Source organism: Urocampus carinirostris, chromosome 6, assembly GCF_059441175.1.
Source record: "Urocampus carinirostris isolate Australia breed hairy pipefish chromosome 6, RoL_Ucar_1.0, whole genome shotgun sequence".
Classification (NCBI taxonomy): Eukaryota; Metazoa; Chordata; class Actinopteri; order Syngnathiformes; family Syngnathidae; genus Urocampus; species Urocampus carinirostris.
The window spans coordinates 11,255,714-11,278,748 of NC_142354.1; the positions used below are offsets into that span (position 1 = coordinate 11,255,714).

At 40.6% G+C, this 23,035-nt stretch overlaps 1 protein-coding gene across 1 annotated transcript in view; it reads left to right on the plus strand.

Moving 5' to 3' along the window:
• The first annotated feature begins 5,071 nt into the window (after positions 1–5,071).
• Positions 5,072–23,035, plus strand: part of LOC148363808 (dnaJ homolog subfamily C member 11-like) — a 36,471-nt gene continuing 18,507 nt past the window's right edge. The window contains exons 1-9 of the mRNA XM_088337865.1: positions 5,072–5,170; positions 12,745–12,874; positions 12,974–13,047; positions 13,118–13,219; positions 17,603–17,731; positions 17,795–17,917; positions 19,765–19,838; positions 19,924–20,113; positions 22,066–22,151. Coding sequence (XP_088193991.1) covers positions 5,096–5,170; positions 12,745–12,874; positions 12,974–13,047; positions 13,118–13,219; positions 17,603–17,731; positions 17,795–17,917; positions 19,765–19,838; positions 19,924–20,113; positions 22,066–22,151 — 983 coding nt within the window. The 5' untranslated portion in view covers positions 5,072–5,095. The remainder of the gene's footprint in view (positions 5,171–12,744; positions 12,875–12,973; positions 13,048–13,117; positions 13,220–17,602; positions 17,732–17,794; positions 17,918–19,764; positions 19,839–19,923; positions 20,114–22,065; positions 22,152–23,035) is intronic.

The following is a 23,035-nucleotide window of genomic DNA, read 5'->3' on the forward strand; positions in this document are numbered from 1 at the left end:
GCAAGGAAAACAAAACAAAAATAAAAAAAGGACCAGGAAGAAAAAAACTTTTCATACTAAGCAACTTACAAGTCCAAACACACAAAACTAAAAATGTCAATTCGAGATAGTGCCTTTTCAGTGCAACAAGAAGCAAACCATGAATTAACTACATATTAAAAAAGATAATGGTGAAACACATTATCCCAGAGAAACACAGGAAACATCAATTCAACTATTTATCTGCCCCCCCCAAAAAAAAAAAAAATACAAAGCAATTTTAACCTTTTACATACTCAACTAACTTAAAGTCTGGAAAAAGTCTATTGACCAATCACAAGACGAAATAAAGCGTCTTGAGGAGAACCTGCTCTTGATTAGTGGAGAGCCAGCTCCCGTCGTAGTACACGTCCAAGAGCAGGCTCATATAGCCGCTTTGTTCATGTACGACACATCACAACTAGGATCAGTTGATTGGCCGTGGTACCGATGATTGACGGAAGGGATTGTCAAACCGGGCCGCTCCCCATAAGCCACGCCCACTGACGTGTGCGTGCGCGCCCCCTACGCTTCCCTCGCGTCACATTGGCACGTCTGTATTATAGGACAACCTTGACAGCCTCCTCATCCTCTTCATCGCTTTTTGTGAGCGCAACATAAGCCGCGGTGGCGTTCTCGCGCCTTTTCAAAGCGAAAATGCGAGGCGGGGGTTTTCACGAGAAGCGCGTGGGCAAGCGGGCGCTGTCTTTGGTGCTGAAAGGACAGCTCCGCACGAGCCCCTGCAGGCCGCGCGCATGCGCGGCGACGGTAGCCTCTGTCAGCTGGAAACGGGGATGGAAAGCAGCGGGAGATTGATTAAGACCAAGTTTCTAGACGACGCGACTTTCATTGGTTTTAGGGCCCTTCTTTCGCTCCCTTTTACGATGAATATTATTAACAAAAAAGGGGGATGCTTATCTAAATCTATTTAGGTAAAAAGTATAACAAGTTAAGACCAGTGGGCAGCACGGCGGCGCAGTGGTTAGCGCTTGTGCGGCACAGTTCATGTCATGGGAACCTGTCGTGGGTTCAAATCCAGCTCCAGACTTTCTGTGCGGAGTTTGTATGTTCTCCCCGTGCTTGCGTGGGTTTCCTCCGGGCACTCCGGTTTCCTCCCACATTCCAAAGACATGCATTTCAGGTGAATTGGCCGGTCCAAATTGTCCCTAGGTGTGAATGAGCGAATGCGTTGTCTGTCCCTGTGTGCCCTGCGATTGGCTGGCAACCAGTTCAGGGTGTCCCCTGCCCACTGCCCGATGATTGCTGGGATGGGCTCCAGCCCCCCGCGACCCTACTGAGGATAAGCGGTACGGCTAATGAGATGAGATGAGAAGTTAAGACCAGCTGCTTTCGACTAGTGTTTTGCAGGGATTACGCGCACCCACAGAATTGGATCCACTATAAACCAGATAAACGAAGAGAGGATGTATACAGTAAGGATTATTACAATAACATGTTTTAAATTTAAAAAAGTAACAGAAAATTATGGATAAAAGTAAAAGGGGAAAGAGGATAACCTTAATGAATTATTACCATTTGCTGGTTAAGAGAAAAAGGAAGGAGAAGAAAAAACAGATGAAAAGAGATTTGGAAGAAAGGGAAGAGAAAAGGGATGAGGCAGAAAAGAGAGATAATAAAAAAAGAAGACACTAAGATGAGGAAAAACGGCAAAGAAGTCAGGGAAAATAAAGAGAAGAAAATAAGAAGAAAAAACAAGATGAAGAAAATATATTAAAAAAAACAAGTAGGAGAAAAAACTAGAAGAATGAAGATTTGGAAAAGGAGAGTGAGAAGATGAGAAAAAGCTAATAAAAAAGAAAAACAAGAAAGTGTAAGATAAAAAGAAGAATGAGACGAAGGAAAAGAAGGAGAAAGGAAAAGGAAATCTAGGAGAAGAAGAAATGAAGGAGAAAAAACCTAGAAGAAGCAGAAAACAAGAAAGAATAGCTGGAGAAAATTAAGGATTGGGAGAATGAGAATAAGAAAAAGATTATCAGTAGGTGAAGAAAAAAGAGAAGAATACGATGTGATTGAAAAGAATACAAGAAGAAACAAAGAAGAAAAAAACATGAAAGAAGAGTATCGGAGAAAAACTACGGAAATAATGACAAGAAGGAAAAGAAGAAGAGAGAAGGAGAAAAGGAATAAGGGATAAGGACAAGAAAGAAAATAATAAGTAGAAAAAGGCAAGAAGAAGATAAAGTAAGAAAGAGGAAGAAATAAAAATATTAGAAATAGAAATGAAGTGAAGGAAAATGAGAAGGTAAAGAAAAGAAGGACAAGGATGAAAAGAAGAAGGACACACAAAGAAGAACGAAAATAATATAAAAATAATAAAATAGATAAAAAAAGAAAAACAACAAGAAAATGAGGTAGGAGAAGATGGAGAATGACAAGAAGGAATATAAGAAAAAAATAAAAGGAAAAAATGAGAAGAGGGAAAATAAGGGGAAGGAAACAAGAAGAAGAAAGGTAGAAGAAAATAAAAAAAGATAAGATTGGGGAACCTAAGATGAAGAATGAAAAAAGGAAAGAATCGGAAAGGAGGGAGAGAAAAAAGGGAAGAGAAGTAGGTTAAATAAAAGAAGAATTAGAAGAACAGAGATAGCCAGGAGAAAAAGGAGAAGAAGAAGGGGAGATAAGGAGAAATGAAGGAGACTGAGCGGGAGGAGACGAATGACAAGAGGGAGGAGAAGAGAAAATAAAAAGAGAAGAAGAAAAAAAGAGGAGTCAGACATATAGCGATCAGCATCTTCTCAGGCTTTTCCATCACACACCTCTTAAGGAAACACATCTTTGCTTAATGTATATATTAACGCACAGAAGGTCATTTGTGCTGCTGAAAACGTGAATAAATTGCTAAATCCTCACTCATTACATTCATTTCATTTCTTTGGATTTTATGGGAGGGTCGTAATTGTGCGCCACATATAATCAATTAGTCATGTCTGAGATTCCAAAAGCTTTTTAATGAAAATTACCATCGCTTTAATCTCGCAGGGCTGAATCGGTACCGTTTTTTTCTTAATATATAAATCCAACGCACGAATAAAAATGGCAAAGACCCTAAAGCATTCCATGAATAAAAACATCTCATCAATACTTGAGGCAATATGACACTGATAAGTTGCGGGAAAAAAAGCCCTGGATTAAAAATTGACTAACCAAAGACATTGAGTGAATGCGTTAATATATGGCCTACATGTGGTAATTAAATAACGATGATGTACTACGAAAAATCCATTAGAATATGTCACTTTTAAGTATTTCCATCTATTGGTTTTCATTGAATAATTACATTTTGAGTCCTGCTTTTTTTCGGTCGAAGTCAACTTGTGACTTGTACAGAAGGTGTAGATATTGTCATGATTGCCCGCTCCTTTGGTGCCAACTGCCTCGGACTTTGGCTCTCTGTCCCTATTTAAACCCACTCCTATCTGTCCCCTGTTGTCAGTCCATCTGCGAACCTCAGTTTACACTAGGCAAGCCTTTTTTCAACCCTGACTCCAACTTGTTTTTTGCTCCTGTCTGTCTGTTTGCTCTCCTGTCCCAGCTGCTGACCCGTTTGTCCGTTCCCGACACCGCCATCGCTCGCCATCGCTCGCCATGGAAGTCCCACTTCTGCGTTCAGAGCTACCTGCTCCCCGCGTCCAGCAATCACCGGATCGTGGGAGCAACCCTTTCCTTTCTTCCAATGAACCTGAGAGAAACGTAACACAAGTGGGTCCTGTCTCCGTTCTGGTCTTGACAGATATGGATGGATGTATGGATGAATGGATGGAGAGAAAGCAATTTCAGGGGGAGTGAGAGGAAAAGATAGGGAGAGGGAGAGAGATAGAGAGGAAGAGAAAGAGAGACCCACTTGCGTTGCGTTTTATTGGAAGACAGAGAAAGGGTTGCGCCCACGATCCGGTGGTTGCTGGATGCGGGAAGCAGGTCGCTAGGAATGCGGAAGCGGATCTTCCGTGACGAGCGATGGCGGTGTCGGGGACGGAAATCGGGTCAGTAGCTGGGACAGGAGAGCAAAAACGTGGTTGGGGTTCAGAAGCGAGTCGGAAGCCAGGAAAGGAGAGTAGATGTGGTGAGGGACAAAAAGAGGTCGAAAGCCGGGACGGGAGAGCAGACGTGGTCATGATCAAAAACGGGTCAAAGCCAGGGGACAGACGGGAGCAAAAACAGGTGGGAGTCAGGGTCGGAAAAAAAGGCTTGCCTTGTGTTAACTGAGGTTGGCAGACGGACTGACAAATGGGGACAGATAGGAGTGGGTTTAAATAGGGACAGAGAGCCAATCAGAGTCCGAGGCAGTTGGCGCCAAAGGAGCGGACACAGGTGATGCATATCGGTAATCATGACAGACAGACAGACAGACAGACAGACAGACAGATATATGGATGGATGGATAGAAGCCACATTTCTAGTAGGTGGCGATAAGATGGTAAGGCGTCCGCTTTGAGACTGGGAGGTTCGGGTTCGCGCCCCGGCCGAGTCATTCCTAAGACTTAAAAAGTGGTCGGCGGCGCCCTCTGTAGCCTAGATGGTAAGGCGTCCGCTTTGAGACTGGGAGGTTCGGGTTCGCGCCCCGGCCGAGTCATTCCTAAGACTTAAAAAGTGGTCGGCGGCGCCCTCTGTTGGCTGCGGCTGCATCGGCTCGCTACAACGGGTCAGGTGCAATCGACATTTCGTTCTGTGTACATTGTTACACAGAATGACAATACAAGGAAATTATTATTATTATTATTATTATAAACACTACTGCACTTTAAAATCTTGAGGGTAAAACATCCCTTGACCTTCAAAACAACATCAATACAAGGACGTTCCTAGATATCTGGACCTCTTATCAAAAGATAATATATGTCAAAAGTTCAGCGTTACAAATGTACTCATATATATTTTTAAGATACACAAATTGTTACTACTATTCAATCTTAAATGTTCTATTTTTCAACTTCGTTTAAGACTTGTTACGTCTTACTGCCTGCAGAGGGCGTCGTAACTAGCTTTCTTTCCCAGCTGAGTTGACCAATGAGCTTTCGCAACACTCGAAGTGTGGGCGGGACTTAGAGCGAGCCTGAACATGGCCGCGTCCTTAGACGATGATGTCGACTTCAACAACCGGGATTACTACTCGCTGCTTAACGTCAGAAAAGAGGTACACATTTTTATCAAAATGGATTTCACACACCTTGAGCTTTTAAAGTATTGCTGAGGTTGTTATTCTTGAGAAAACATTCGCGGTGTGTCGTCCGTCTAGCGAGGGAGGAGCGAGAAGGTTGAGACCGGCTGATGCTGATGAGACGTCAATCAAACCAAATGTTAGCTAACATTTTGTTCGTAAATATGCACCTCAAAATCCTTTTACGAATTTATTCGATATTCTTGATGTTTACATTAACGTGCGTGAAATGCTACACAGGTGAACCCAGCACCTGCCTTAGAGGAAAAACTGTCCTTTTACACAATTGCATGCTACTAGTAACGTCGTCCAGTTATAATTTTAAAGCGACAGTGTGTAATATGGCTTCTAATGTTTCAACAGAACTTTCATCCAGTAAAAGAAACCGTTGATTTAAATACCTAGCAAAAATACATCTTATCTCATCTCATTAGTTGCACCGCTTATCCTCAGTTGGGTCGCGGGGGTGCTGGAGCCCATCCCAGCAGTCATCGGGCAGTGGGCATGGGACACCCTGAACTGATTGCCAGCCAATCGGAGGGCACACAGGGACAGACAACTCGCTCGCTCACTCACACCTAGGGACAATTTGGACCGACCAATCCACCTGAAATGCATGTATTTGGAATGTGGGAGGAAACCGGAGTGCCCGGAGGAAACCCATGCAAGCACAGGGAGAACATACAAACTCCGCACAGGAAGTCTGGTAGCTGGATTTGAACCCACACAGGAGGTTCCCAAGACCTTAAAACTGTGCCGCATACGCGCTAACCACTGTGCTGCCTGCAGAAATATATACTAATGTTAATTTTATCTAAAAAAAAAAAAAAAAAAAGTTCGAGATATTTGTCTCACAATTACATGGTTGAATCCCCACTTAAGTCACCGCCATGTTTGTCCTCTTCCTGCCGTCACGCTATGCCGTGTATCACTGGCCCTTGCTCGTACCAGACAACATAGTGCCATCTAGTGTTCAAATATTACACATTGGTGAGTTAATATCCTTATTAACAATTATGCCTGAATGATAACAACCCACCCTGCAGAAACTTGTGTAAAATGCGTTTAAAAACATCAGGGACGTCTGTTTGGAAAGTGAAATATGAGATAATGACCGAATTGGACGAAATTACACCTAATAAAGTACCAATGATTTTTTTTTAACTACATTTGAACCACATTGGAGGAGTTTAAGAGTAAATATATTTGGAACAAATTGAACAAGTTAAAAATAAATAGCGACTATACACGGATTAAATTTAGACCTAGATAGAATCAAATTATCAATGACTGTTTTTCTACATTACATGCTTTAAAAAAACAGTGACAATTGTTGGGAATTAATTATTAAAATGTACCGTTTACCAAATTGTTCGAATTAGTTATCTGACTCCATTAATTAAACACAACCTACATTCACCAAACAATTTATGCGCGCTCGTTTCTTGAGAGAAAAATGACCAGGAAGCCGACATTTTCACACGGGGGAGGATTTATTTTCCCTAACAGAAGAACGAAGTGTATTTCATCGGAGACGGTTGAAGAAGTGACGTTGGCGTCTGTGGGAAGCCTTCTTCTGAAGTCCTTTTGCTTTCTCTTATTGGCCCACGTCTCCCCGCAAGATGGCGTCTCAGCTCCTCTCAAGGGTGTGCCAAGCCGTTGTTTTGCGCCCATCGTTCTCACAACACAGCGCCTTGATGTCTGGCTTCTCAAAACAACGCCACCTGCCTTCCTGCGTCAGAGTCATGTTATCACAATTCCCTAGACAAAATATTATGCATTTCGAACAGCCTGCCCTGACCTTGTACATTGAACTAAAGCCCACTCAGTGAAAATCTTCATTGCATTATGAGTCAATCGTATAAAATCCTTTATAGTCAGATGTATAAAATCATTTAAAATATTTTGACTAAATTTGGACCAAATTGGACCAGTTAAAAACGACGACTATATTAGGGTGGTCCTTATTTTTCGACTTTTAAAATTTCATGCTCTGACCCCTTGAATATGTTCCAATATATACAAAACGTAATTAGGCAAAGTTTCATCAAAATCAAAGGATATTTAGAGGTCGCTCAAGGCCTCTGAAATTTTGGTATGAAAAATAAGGATTTTTTGCACATTATATCAGACCTAGTGTACAAAGTTACTTGTAACTTTTCTTGTGTTACAATTATAAGCAATGGACTGAAATTGGATGTTCTAAAACGCTGTACACATAGGGTTAAGATTTCCGTTTTTTCTCGAAAATTGCCAAAATTTTACCATTTTGGGAAATTTCAAAGTCGTTGAGCTACCTCTAAATATTATCCAAATTGTTCAAAATTGCACACAGTGTGTTTTTATCGATATAAGAACATATGCGGGGGGTCAGAGCCCAATATTTCAAAAAAAAAAATTTCGACCCCCATTAAGGACCACCCTAGACTATAATTAGACACAATTTACATCCAGAAATAACCCAATTATTAACAACTTTTTAATCTACATTTGAACTATACTGAAGGAAAAAATGACCATCCCGGGAACAAATCTGGACAAAATTTGCACGAGTTAAAAATGAATAACCAGAGAAAAAATTGGAGACAATATTTGGACTATATTCAGACTTGAATATACCCATTTTATCAACAACTTCTTTTGTACTACGTTTAAACCACATTGGAGGAGTTCAAAACTACAGCGACTGAGTTTTTGGACTACATTTGGACCAAATCAGGTCAGTTAAAACAACAACGACTATATCGAACTTAATCCACTACATTTTGGACGGGTTGAAAACAGCACTGACTATATTTGGCTTAAATTTGGACCAAATCGAAAAGTTAAAAACAGAACAAAATATATTTGGATAAAATTGGACAATTTACGCTATTTTTGGACTAAATTTGGATGGATGAATGGATGGAGAGAAAGCAATTTCAGGGGGAGTGAGAGGAAAAGATAGGGAGAGAGAGAAAGAGAAAGAGAGAGAGAGGGAAAGAGATAGAAAACACCACACAATTTTAAATTTCCATGTGTTGTACTAAGTCAAGTGTTAGACCGCCCGGACTATCCATCCATCAATTATCTGCACCGCTTATCCTCAGTAGGGTTGCAGGGGTGCTGGAGCCCATCCCAGATGTCTTCGGGCAGTGGGCAGGGGACACCCTGAGCTAGTTCCCAGCCAATCACAGGGCACACAGGGACAGACAATTCCCCTGCTCATTCACACCTAGGGCCAATTTGGACCACCCATTTAACCTGACATGCATGTTTTTGGAATGTGGGAGGAAACCGGAGTGCCCAAAGGAAACACGCAAGCACGGAAAGAACGTGCAAACTCCACACAAGAGGTTTGATCTCATGACTTCAGAACTTTGTAGCACACGCTCTAGCCACTGCGCCGCCTTGCTGCCTACCGCTCAGACTAGATTGAGCTAAAAGGATGTCAAGTAAATGAAAAAATAATTCAAGTCATGTACTAGGATTGTAAAATTCAAGTTTCTCTGAGTTCACACCTGCTGGCTTTTTCATAGAATTCGAGAAAAAGGACTGCTAATATACCACAATTGGGCATATAGCGCCACCTAGTAGGAGAAGTGGACTTAACCATTAAGCTTTTCTACATTTTTTGTTATTTTTGGAATATTCTACTTTAAATCAAAGTAAATGCTTATAAAAAAAACAAATAAATAGCTGACATTTCCATGGGTGGTCTAAAATGTTCTGGATTTCAAAATGCAACCTGGTGACCATTCTAAGGCATTGCAGCAATGAGATTCTACTTTTGATACTGCGACATAACATCTTTTGGCAATAGGGCTTCAAAACAATGCACACTTGTACAACAATTTCCTGTCTGGATGCTAGCAGCGCTCAGTGTAGACCTCCAGGGATTAGTTGTCGAATTCGAAGCATGAATTTGTTCGGTTTTTGAATCTCAACTGTCTGCCTTGTCCGCCCCGTATATCCAGTCATTTGCCCGCCATTGGTCAGGGTGAGTGTGGTGGAACTTGAGCAACCATCAGAGTGAGTTAGACGTTGGAGATTCCAGAAATGGCAGAAACGTTTTTTAACAAAGAAAAAACCTTTCGAGCCAATTTGGCAACCGGCAACTAACACGATTCCGGTTTTAAAATCAGAAAATGCTTGGATTCTGGGTGATGTGCTTGAAAATGCTTGAATTTGTTGCCATTGCCATGTTTCTTGGCTGTCTGACTCTATAGACCACGTGATAAATGAAGACAAAAACTACGTGAAAATGATGCCGACAGACCTGCTCTGGTGGCTTGTCATCATGGCGTTGCCATGTGAAGCGAGATTGCCACCCACTGGTCGCACCCAATAGGACATCTCTATTTAGAAAACCGTCTCTTTTGCCTCGGTTCACTGAGAAGAGCCAACTCTTTCGGCTCCTAGACGTCTATTCACATTCTTTGAGTTTTTATTAAAACATTATGCACAGTAATAAGTAATAGCGTATGTTTTACAGCCATCCCCGAAAAGAAAACCATAAAATCTAAATAAAAAAATTAAAATACAACACAATTTTAGCATTTTACACTCTGAACAGATTTAAAGTCAAACAACAACACAAAATCCTTTATAAATGCAAAACATAAAATATCAATATAACTTTAACTTTTCAGTGTTATGAATAAATTATGAACTACACAAACGTTTAAGTAATTACCACTTTATTTTAATCAACTTGGACACAAATCTTTTGAAAACAAGCAAAAAATATTAATTGAATCAAATAAAACAAATAAAAGATAGTCATTGAAGTCAACAACAAAAAACTCTTTTGATCGGCGCTGGATTATTAGCCTTGAAAGTGCTTGAAAATTGCTTGAATTTGGACATGAAAAACCTGTACAAACCCTGTAAGATGGAGTTGTCACTTGATCATCAGCCTTATGCTAAAAATGTATATGTGTTTAGATAGTTCTGATGCCCCAGAAAGATTTTGCGTGGTTTAAAGTAAAAACATATTTTCAAATAACTTTATCACTCTTCAATTATTTCTTAAACTTTTGTAAAATTTGTGGGATGCATTATGTATATTTTTTGTCTTACCGCAAGCGTTAATGTTGTTCGCCGGTATCATTTTTTTAAAAGTATATTTAGACATCCTTTAGGTTTTTGCAAAAACACCCAAATTCCATTATAATTAAACGCATATCAAGCTAGAAGTAACCATGGTTACCGTGTCTGCACTAGTGAAGAGTTAATAAGTCCAAATTTCCCTCCGGCGCTTTTGCTTGTTTTGCCCCGATTCCATTAACATTCCTAATTGAGCGTGTTTGACTATTGTACTGTAGGACCAGCTTTTGGCAGATGATCAGTCGGGCTTCCTTCTCATGCTCAAACAAAACGTTAATAGAAAATTGGATTGCTACTCTTTATTTGTTTTTTGTTTTTTTTTAGTTTTGTTTTTTTGCCTTATCTTGGGGGCTTCTTCACCTGCGGAATCTTTTTTGTGTTATACTTAATTTAAGCCTGTTTATTTAAGAAAGTGATGTAATTGATGGAATGAAAATAGGGATGCTTGATAACTGTTTCTCTTACGGATACTGATAACCGACAAAATCCTGCGATCAATTGATACTTTGTTGGTGAGAATTATAATGTCAAGATATTGTAATGAGCATCATAAATACGTCGCTTCTAAATATTGTACAAGGACTCCAATACTGAATGTCACACATGCCTTGGCTAAGAAACTTGTGCTACTACTTTTATGAAACCACAAAAAACAATTGATAGATATTATAAGGAGCGTAGACGTTTGGAATCTCTCTCACAAATTGTGTTGGCTGAGCGACTATTATATCGTGGCGTTATATGACGGGTTGCGGGTTGATCACTCTGATGTCGTATTTGGCTGTATTAGTTCAATAACTATCAGCCTGAGAATTTTTGTGATTTCTTAATTGAAAACGAATACAAATACACAAATGTAAAGTGACAAAAATACTGGGGGAAACGTAAAATCTGTAAAATCAAAGGTATGAAATAAATTTTAAATGGTCTGCATTTATATAGCGCTTTACAAGTCAATGAAGACCTCCCAAAGCGCTTTACAATGTGATTCACACCTACCCATTCACACACACACTCGCACACGAATCGGGAGTCAGCCATGTAAGGCACCTACCTGCTCATTGGGGGCATTATGGATTCAGTGTCTTGCCCAAAGACACTTCGACATCTAACACAGAGGAACCGGGAATCGAACCTGTGATCTCTTGATCCCAAGACGAGCCCTATTATTAACAATATCCACAACAAAACATGCTTTAAAAAAGTATAAAACATATTTCATCATGCCCCATATTTATGTATTATGTTATCATGATTTATTGCATTACAGTAGCCCCTCACCATTTTAGGGTTTGACTTTCACGTTTCTGTGCATCGCAGCTTTTTTTCTATCAGAGGCTCTGTGGATAAATAAGAACATCGCGAAATAATGCTGCCATTTTACAAGCGCTTTTATATTTAAACCAATCGAAGAAATACCTTCAGTTTTGTAAGATCTGATTGGAGCTCGAGAGACGTTGATTTATCTTTTGAAACTCAATAAATGATGATTTAATTCATGTCAGTCACCAAAATCAATGAAGTACCCTTGCTTGTGTGATCTCACTTGAAAAATATGCTTTATTCCTGCATCCTGTGTGTTTACAAGGTGTGGTCATAGCCAGAAGCAAGGACTTACACTAGGGTGGTCCTTAATGGGGGTCGAAATTTTTTTTTTTTTGAAATATTGGGCTCTGACCCCCCGCATATGTTCTTATATCGATAAAAACACACTGTGTGCAATTTTGAACAATTTGGATGATATTTAGAGGTAGCTCAACAACTTTGAAATTTCCCAAAATGGTAAAATTTTGGCAATTTTCGAGAAAAAACGGAAATCTTAACCCTATGTGTACGGCGTTTTAGAACATCCAATTTCAGTCCATTGCTTATAATTGTAACACAAGAAAAGTTACAAGTAACTTTGTACACTAGGTCTGATATAATGTGCAAAAAATCCTTATTTTTCATACCAAAATTTCAGAGGCCTTGAGCGACCTCTAAATATCCTTTGATTTTGATGAAACTTTGCCTAATTACGTTTTGTATATATTGGAACATATTCAAGGGGTCAGAGCATGAAATTTTAAAAGTCGAAAAATAAGGACCACCCTAACTTACACTATATATGGATGGATACAACTATGGCTTTTTTGCCGCGGGACGCGGGAAGCAAAAAATAAAATGGAAACGTTAAGGAGAAATCAAGCAAAACACATGAGGCTTTATTACCGAGTAAGCTGGAGTCTGCGTGTATCAATCGACTCTGTTCTCAAAGTCCCACAATGCTTTGCAATTGGTGTCGAAACGGACTAACCACTAAAATCAAGGCAATTTTGTATATTCAAAATCAGCATATCTTATTTGACCTTAAACTCTAAGCCACATTACTAACGTGTACTGGGATTTTCCGTTTTTATGATCCAGAAAATGACAGTAGATATTTTGTTTGTATAACAGACTTTTCTCCTGTTTACTCAAAGGCTACCCAGGAGGAGCTCAAAGCATCATACCGAAGGTTATGCATGCTCTACCACCCCGACAAACATCGTGACCCTGAACTGAAAATTCAGGCTGAGCAGCTTTTCAACCAGGTGCACCAAGCCTTCGAAGGTAAGGAAATATTTTGCTATGATCCTCCTCTCATTCATACACTAACAACAACAAAATTGACCTTTGAAAATTGTTTTTCTGTATATCGTTTTCCCTCAGTATTAAATGATCCTCACGCGCGATCTATCTATGACCTCTTTGGGAAGAAAGGGTTGGAAGTGGAAGGTTGGGAGGTAAATTGATATGTTTTCTTGATACAGTTTTTGTATGTTATCATCCTCATTATAACGTTTGCTTTTCGAGGTGGTGGAACGAAAAAGAACGCCGGCCGAAATCAGAGAAGAGTATGAACGTCTCCAACGAGAGAGGGAAGAGAGGAAGCTGCAGCAAAGAACCAACCCAAAGGTCGGATATCAAAGGCTTAAAATTTGTGATACCTTTTTTGTATACAAATCATTTATCATTTGTTGAAACATTTTACAGAATTACCTTAAAATATTTAGCTACAGAAATGCATTTGAAAAATTCTGAACAAAAATCCGCTTCTTCTTTCTTGTCACTAATGCTACTTGGCACCATCTTCTGGCATCCGACATTTTCTCTTAAATGGACACACGTGCAAATACTTTTTGAATACATGCTGTAAATTAAAAAGAGAAAAAATATCAATAAAATTATTTGTAAATGGAAAATTACATACATTTATATTTCTATTTGAGTTGATCAATAGTCAAGTCACACTTATTTGTGACATCCTTAATCACAAAATGTCTCAAAGTGCTGCACTGGGCGACAATTACACCATCCCCTGATCTAAAACTGACATGCTGGAAAGGAAAAACCCAAAACCTCAACATGAGGAAAAGAAACCTTGAGAAGGGGGCAGACAACTGGTAATCCCATTCCAGGATGACTAGGCTGCAAAAGATGAAGCATTGGGTAACAGTACACAAAGCATAGTCAACATCACTAAAAAAACATAGGTAACATGTAAAATTGTCTCAAAAGTTAATGACCGAAAGGCCAGTTGTTTTTTGTTTTGTTTTTACAACCGGGCCTAAAAGTTTGCTGTCGAATTGACTGTTCCATAACCGTCTACCTGCTAGTTATCTTGCATATCTACTTATTGGTGTTTAACTTTTCTATCTATCTATCTATCTATCTATCTATCTATCTATCTATCTATCTATCTATCTATCTATCTATCTATCTATCTATCTATCTATCTATCTATCTATCTACCTACTTTGGTCATATCCCTCAAGAGGGGTGACCGACAGCAAGACAAACGCATACAATGAGAAAGAAGATAAAAGGGAAAATATAGCAAAAAACACACACAAATATTTTTGGACCATGGCCAACCCAAATGCCCAAACACCCAAACAAGTTAGGCACCTCGGCACCTAAGTCAGTCATGCTTTCCTCCCTCCAGATGAAACGGGACACAAGAAAGAGGCCATGTCACTCAGGTCAGGGTGACACAAAACACTCTTCTGTTCAACAGCAGGGCCCGACAGCTTTCACTGGTTTACCCCTGCATCATACAGGTGCCCTGCCCATCCCTTAGAACGCGCCCAAACATCCCACTATTCTTTTACAACGTGATTAATATATATATATATATATATATATATATATATATATATATATATATATATATATATAGGAACACATTAGACTTGGCCTACACAAATATCAGAGGAGCATACAGAGCAGCCCCCCGCCCCCACCTTGGCTCATCAGACCACCTTTCTGTTATGCTAATTCCTGCATACAAGCCCCTGCTGACCATAGAAAAACCTACAGTGAAGCAGGTGAGGGTGTGGACTGAGGGGGCAATGGAGGCACTACAGGACTGCTTTGAATGCACAGATTGGGACATGTTTAAATCGGCTGCCACTTACAACAACAAAATAAACATAGATGAGTACGCCATGTCTGTGTCAGCCCACATCAGTAAATGCGCAGAAGACGTCAGCAATACCAAAACCATCTGCACCCGTGCCAATCAGAAGCCCTGGATGACTGCTGAGATACGCAAATTGCTAAAGGCACGGAACCTTGCCTTTAAATCTGGTGATGAGGAGGCGCTGAAATCAGCGAGGGCTAACCTAAACCGTGCTATCAGACTAGCAAAGCGATCGCACAGTAAAAAATCCAGGACCTTTTCCTCAGCACAACCAACACCAGGGATATGTGGAAAGGCATTCAGGCCATCACCAGATACAAGCCAACCACCGCCCCAGTGCAGGACACTAGCATGGACTTTCTGAATGACCTCAACAACTTCTTTGGGAGGTTCGAGGCACAAAATGGCACCCCTGCAATGAAAGCGGTTCCACATCAGGACAAAAGAGCACTCCTCCTGGACTCAACTGACGTGAGGAAGACCCTGAGAAGGGTCAACACACGGAAGGCTCCAGGCCCGGACAACATTCCAGGGCGGGTCCTTAGGGAGTGCGCCGATCAGCTGGCTTGTGCACTAACAGACATTTTCAACACCTCGCTAGACCAAGCCACGGTACCATCATGCTTCAAGATGGCCACCATCATCCCAGTGCCAAAGTACCCCCAGATCTTATCATTGAACGATTACCGGCCCGTTGCACTGACTCCCATCATAATGAAGTGCTTTGAGAGACTGGTCAAAGAGCACATCACCTCCAGTCTCCCCTCCTCACTCGACCCCTTTCAGTTTGCCTACCGGACAAGCCGCTCCACCGGGGATGCCATCTCCTCTGCGCTTCACCTGAGCCTGACACACCTAGAGGAGAAGAACACCCATGTGCGGATGCTGTTCCTGGACTTCAGTTCAGCATTCAACACCATCATCCTACAACACCTGGTAGGCAAAATGAGACTCCTGGGTTTCAACACCCCCCTGCAGAACTGGCTGCTGGACTTCCTCACTGACAGACCCCAGTCAGTGCGGATTGGTCAGAACATCTCCGATGTCATAACCCTCAGCACGGGCTCCCCCCAAGGCTGTGTCCTGAGCCCCTTGCTGTTCACCCTGATGACTCACGACTGCGTCCCTAGGTCAGCCACAAACCACATCGTAAAGTTTGCGGACGACACAACAGTGGTAGGCCTCATCAGGGACGACAACGACCTGGCCTACAGAGAGGAGGTGGAGCAGTTGGTGGGCTGGTGCAGGGACAACAGCCTGGTCCTGAATGTTGGCAAAACTAAAGAGATCATTATCGACTTCAGGAGAAACCAGCCCAACCATGCCCCACTTCTCATTAACAACAAGGCTGTGGAGGTTGTCAGCAGCATCAATTTCCTAGGGGTGCACATCACAAACAAACTCACCTGGTCCGTGAACACTGCATCACTGGTGAAGAGGGCACTGCAGCGCCTGTACTTCCTGCGGAGGATGAGGAGAGCCCACCTGTCCCCACCCTCCCTCATCACATTCTACAGGGGCACCATAGAGAGTATCCTGACCAGCTGTATCTCTGTGTGGTGTGGAGGCTGCAGCGCTTCCGACTGGGGTAGTGTGAGGAGGGTGACGAGGACAGCAGAGAAAATCATCGGGACTTATCTCCCCTCCATTCAGGACATTGGCCAGAAGCGCTGCCTATCCCAAGCCAAGAACATTATCAGGGACCCCTCTCACCCCCATCATGGACTGTTCACTCTGCTAGCCTCTGGGAAGAGGTACTGCAGTGTGCGGTGCAGGACCACCAGGTTCCACAATAGTCTTGTCCCCCTGGCCATTAGACTGTTAAATGGTCAATCGAACACATAGTAAATCTAAACTGCTGCTAATCTGTACATATGTTGGTTTTGTTTGACTTTTTTGCACTACTGGCAGTTCTTTATAGCTAGCCACTCCTTGCACATCTGTTCTCCTCTGCACTATTGTACTACAGTGTTATTGTTACTGTTTACCTGACTTGTTTACCTGACTGCTCATTTTGCACATCTGGTTAGCTGCTCCTCTTGCACTCTTTGCACTACTGTAAAATACTATACATAGCCATAATTATTTAGTATATTATTAGTACTCAATACTCCAACTCAATACAACATTTTATTTATATCTGTACATTCAAGGAAACTGTGCGGGTCAGATGTATCAACATTTCGTTCTGTATACACGTGTACTAGAATGACAATAAAGTAGATCTGAATCGGAATATATATATATATATATATATATAGGGTCACTTTAACTTTTCAAGATAGTAAAATAAAAAAGGTACTTTGGTCAGCCGCTGGTTCAAAATGCAGCCTACAGGTTTTGTGCGGGTGCATTTTTTGCATATATAGGTTGCAGATATATTTGCGGATCTGCAAAGTACATGATTCACGCAGAATTTCTTCTTTATAGTTGTGAAAAAAATTGTTAACTTAGCCTTCCATCCATCCATACATAATCTGCGCCGCTTATCCTCAGTAGGGTCGCGGGGGTGCTGGTGCCCATCCCAGCTATCTTCGGGCAGTAGGCAGTGGACACCCTGAATTGGTTGCCAGCCAGTCGCAGGACACACAGAGGCAGACAATTCGAACCTACCCATTAACCTGACATGCATGTTTTTGGAATGTGGGAGGAAACCGGAGTGCCCGGAGGAAACCTACGCAAGCACGGGGAGAACATGCAAACTCCACACAGTAGGTTCGATCTCATGACCTCAGAACTGTGCCGCACACGCGCTAACCACTGCTCCGCCGTGCTGCCCTAATTTAGCCTTGAAAGTGCTTAAATTTGGCCATGAAAAAGCTGAACGAATCCTGAGCTTAACTTGACTCATACTGCGTTAAATTCTGCGTTATTAGGGCACAATCAGCGTTGGTGTGGATGCCACTGACCTCTTTGACCGTTACGATGAGGACTTTGAAGAGATGCCAGGCGGAGGTTTTCCCCACCTCGAGATCAACAAGATGCACATCTCCCAGTCCATTGAGGTGGAAAAAGAAAAAGTTGCTCTTTGAATCGTCCGTTTCATAAGCTTTGCTGTTCACTTCTAGGCGCCTTTGACAAACTCTGACACTGCGGTGCTCTCGGGCTCGCTCTCGACACACAACGGCACCGGAGGGGGAAACATTAACATGACTGTTCGGAGGGTGACGTCTGCCAAAGGTTGGGGAGAGGTAAGGGGATTGTTAATCTTGTCACACAAAAAGAAATATTTGATTCATTTCAATCTTGGATACTTTTGGTGAAGTGACGCCATTTTCATTAAGATTTATTGGCACAGCCTTAAACAATTCAATAAAAATACTTGATTTTAACCTGAACTTGTTTTTAAAGGTTGGTCCAATGTTAAATTCTTGTCATTTAAGAAATTCCTGGAATTCCTTTATTAGGATTGATTTATGACCTGTCATAAAACTGTCAAATGACCAATAAGATTGATTTATGATGTAATTATATGCACTTTTTGCATCCCTAACATCCTTAAAGTACCTGGAATAATTATCTATGATCTGTTATTAATCAATCTCAATTCACAAAGAAATACCAGAAATACCTAGAGTTTCAGGAATTTCAACCTTGAGAGGTTTAAGATCTTTTTGACAAAGGTTCATTGTTAATCTCTTTCTCTTGTAATTAGTCCAGAAATCAGTAATTCATTTTTTAATCCTGCCGTACAAAAATAACCTTCCATTGGAAAGCAAACTTATTCAGTATTGCACTAAACAATACGTTCTTACCCCATTGGCCGAAAATATTGTTCTTGTTAAGTATATAATGAGCAAACTGATTATCTAACAGATGTTCATTAACTGTGATCATTTTAAGTTTAAATGTTCTTTTTTTAATAGAAAGCAAGAAAAAAAGATTAGGAAATAATATGCTCTAAAAGTTAGCAAATGGAGTAAGAATTTATCATTTGCAGGGTGGACCTTCTTTTAAACATTATAATAACGAAACAGGGCTAACTTTCCCACAGGATTCATAAGTTACTCAATAAATTGAGATAAAAACATATTAATTGTCAAGCATTTGTTTTGGGGATTTTTATTTAGTTGTGTGCCATTATTTTATCTAATCTTAAAAATGTGGCCCGCCTCAATAAAGGCTGAAATAGTACACCGATAATGAATGAACACATTTTAATTAAGTGCTCCTTTTGTTTGGGGCGAGCATCAGTTTTGCAAAAGCCCCCTTGAAAGATTTTTATGATCATTTCTACAAATTAATAGCTTTTCTTTTAGCAGGCATCAACATTAGGGATTTTATTTTCTGCAAGCTTCTGTATCTTAGGAGCGCAAGATGAAAAATGTTTTCGATTTATCAAACAATTGAAAAGTTTGACATCTGAAAATGCAAATAAATATATACCGTAAAATTCGGACGATAGAGCGTACCTGATTATAAGCCACACCTAGTACATTTTTACATACATAAGCCGCACCTGACTATAAGCCGCATGTGCCCTTATTGAAACATGAGATATTTCCAAAGAAAGATGGTACACAGAAAGTTTTAATAATATATGGTACCTAAACCCCTTAACATTTCTGCTTCGTCAGATGTTCCTTATTGTAATCTGTTCGTTTCGCCATATTACTTCCGTTTACAAATAAACAGATTATTCCCAACGTGGTAGTTAGCCCTCCCCTTTCGATTGACTCTTTTTCCATGATGAGGGTTTGTTCTTGCTAGTTGTATTCATGCATAAAGCGCGAAGATGCATTAAACCTGCGTCGTCCTTGACACGTACATTCCACCTGTCTCACTTTTACCTTCACTGCTCGGGTGCCCCCTGGCGGCTGTTGGGAAAACTGCAAATATTAGCGGCATCTTTGCCTAAGCCGCTGTGTTGAAAGCTTGGGAAAAAAGTCACGTCTTACAGGCCGAATTTTACGGTATTTGACAAAATAATTCACAAAATAAACACATTTTAAAATAGTCATATACTCCAATGGGTACTCTTGATGCTTGTAGTCCTATTAATTTTTGTTTGCCCCCTTTGTCCATTCATTTATTTTAGGTGGAGTTAGGGGCAGGAGACATACTGGGACCTCTGATCGGGTTAAAAGTTTTTCGTAATGTCACGCAGAGATGGTATGACCCAAATGCTCCACCTCGTATGATTTTTCAGTGCACAATTTTTCTAATATATCTCTTTCTATGTAACTCCCGTGTATAGTTTCTTGACGGCGCAGTGCGGCTTGCAGTTTTCCCCTCGCGGTTTACGCCCCAGCTGCTCTTTGATGACAGCACGCCACCTGGATCAAAACACCATGGGTTACCTGCAGTGGCGCTGGGGGCCCACCAGTGCCATGACCACCAGTGTGGTGCGCGACACTAAACACAGTCACTTCACGCTGGCTGTTCAGGTAATCCCATGATAATTTGGGATTTTTTTTACTAACCATACCTGGGTTTGGGGACCTTTTTGACCCATAGAGCCATAATACCAAAATATTTAGATTTTCTTTGGAGAGAGTGAGAGAGACATACCATGTATATTAAGACAAAATTCACAGAAAACTGCTACACCCGCTTTCCGGACCAAAGCTAATTTTCAGTGCATTTTATTTCACTGTGTAACGTTAGATGATTTGATAAAATTTATGAAGTAATAATAATGCCATAACCTGTGTCCCATATCAACAAATATACCCCTTTAAACTTGTCTCCATTCCAGAGTTACTTAAGATCGTTGAGGCTCGTTTTGTTTTTCCCATGAATAAAGGTATCAAAACAAGGTGTAAGCAGAGTTCTGTAGTAAAAATGTCACAAGAAAATGCAAACAAAAATCTTATGAATATATTTCCCTTCAGCGCAGTGGGCGCGTGTGAAAAACAGGGGACTCTGGTGTATGTGTGGATCGATCCACCCGCCCCTACCGCTCACCCAATCAAATTGCGCTGTGTACTTGGCTGGCGTTTTAGGTGTTTACGGTTTGTTCTCTGAGTCATTATCATAGTATGTCTCAACATTGAATGTACATTATTTGATGAGCTTCCATATAAAGGATTCTTAAGCGATTTCCAGCCAAAACGGGGTCGGTTGGTGTGACAACTTGACTCTAAACCGTATTAGAAACTGTGCCCTTTATATGCTGGACCGAACAGTAATTGTTATCTGCTTTGCTCCTGTTAAGAACGCACTAAACTTTGCTTTGAGCTTATCAGAATTGGAAATTTACATAGGCTGGATCACTAACCATGGGTTCACGAACCCTGAACTATAGTATAGGAGTGTTGATCAAAAAAATGTTCATTGGATGTCGTCAAGGCAAATCATCCGTTGTAGCTGTATCTGCTGACTACCATTTATCAACCAGAGAATATTCGAGGAAACGACCATTCCAATGGTATTTTACTTAATAATCATTTAATAATCAAATCTTTCACATGTGAATCACTGTCATAATTTAATAGTAAGCCTCCACAACTAGCACTTTTTTTTGTCATTATTTTATTTGTCCAACCCTGTGAAAGTGATTTTAGTACCCTGTGGCCCCTGAAGTAAAATAAGTTTGACACGCCTCTATAGTCAATAACATTGTAGAAAGTCAAATACAACATCAAAAAAAATCTTAACCTACTTAGAAAAGACTGAATTTAATTTTTTTGCACCAGGCTTGCAAACAAGCTATGAGTTGCATTCAGGACACTCACAGATCATAGGAAAGGTTTTAATGCGCTAATCAATTTTTTTGCTCCTCAAAATAGTGAATTCAATTTAAGGATTTATGTATCTCAACTATAGATGCAACCCCAGATATGTATTACAATTAATTTCAACTAGTCTGTCATTAAGCATCTTCAAATTCACTTAAAGACGACAGAATTTGATTGATTTGCACCAGGCTTGCAACAAGCTGTGTGGTGCATTCACTGCATCTACAATGTGCAGGGAAGAAGAAACGTTCTGATCGTTTAATCTGTCAAAATGTGAATACAATTACAGTAACATATTATTTCGATGTATTACATATTGACGTGGCCCCGGACTGGGAGATCGCTGGTTCAAGCCTCGGCATAGTCATACCTAAGACTTACAACATTGGTACTCATTGCCTCCCTGCTTGGCGCTCTGCATTAAGGGTTTGGAAGTGGGGGGTTCGCTCACCTAATGACTCCCAACACAGCAGTTGGGTCTAAAATGGCGGCGCCCTGTTTGGCTGTGGCTGCATCGGCTTGCTACTGTTTAACTGTATGGGTCAGGTGTATCGACATTTCGTTCTGTGTGCATGGTTACAAAGAATGACAATAATAGTAAATTCTTCTTCTTCTTCTTAACATGTTTTCAAGATGCACTATTTAAATGTCCTCTCTAGCTGGGCGTCCCCCACTCCTACCTAATGATGAGCTACCAGTACAAGTTCCAAGATGAGGACCAGACCAAGGTCAAAGGTTCGTTCAAGTAAGTGTCATTGGACTACATGAGATCCCTGGTATATGGCGACCCCGCCTTAAGACGTTTTCACTTTACGGTTTAGAATAAGCCCCTCTTTATGGCATTTTTCTCACTATACGACAGCAACAAGATTTTTTTTTCACCTTGCCAAAACCTTTTGCGGAACTCTTCTAAAGGTCACGACAATGCTCACAAGCTAACTCTACTGTATCAGTTTTATTCATCTCACTCCGAGGGTAAAATTTTTTACATGTAGAACGTTATTTGATCCCATAAATTGTATATTATACATATATACATATACTTTATACTTTTTTGTTATTGTAATGCTTTTAGCTATGGTGCCAGGGTTCGAAACGTAATAACTATACATTACCATCGGTTTTTAGCCCCCTGCTTACAGCAATTTCACTATGGGATCCCCTTTTCAGTCTAGATTCATGTCATATTTGGGTTGTCTACTGTACTGGAAATTGGCAAAGTGATCTGATATTTAATGAGAAAGATCTGTTGATTTGGGGAAATAAATTGTTGATTATATTTATATAAATAATTTCCCTGTCAGTCACCAGGGAATTAATGACAGTTGCATGACAACTAGAGTTCAGAGATGCTTTATATCTGTTACTTATTGAAAAAGTGATGATACAAGAAAAAAACGTTTGGAAGGGAATGACTCTTGTGATCTAACTACTTGAACAGCGACAGTTCATGTCAACCTCTTCAAACGGCACGACTTGACACCATGATCAAATTTTAGGGATTGTTGAATATTTCATTAACTTAACACTCGCTCCCCATGTTAGTATCAAAGCGGATTAAACTATGATACTTCATTTCATGATCAAACATCGATTTATTCAAAGAAAGAATTGGGGATTTAACTGCCC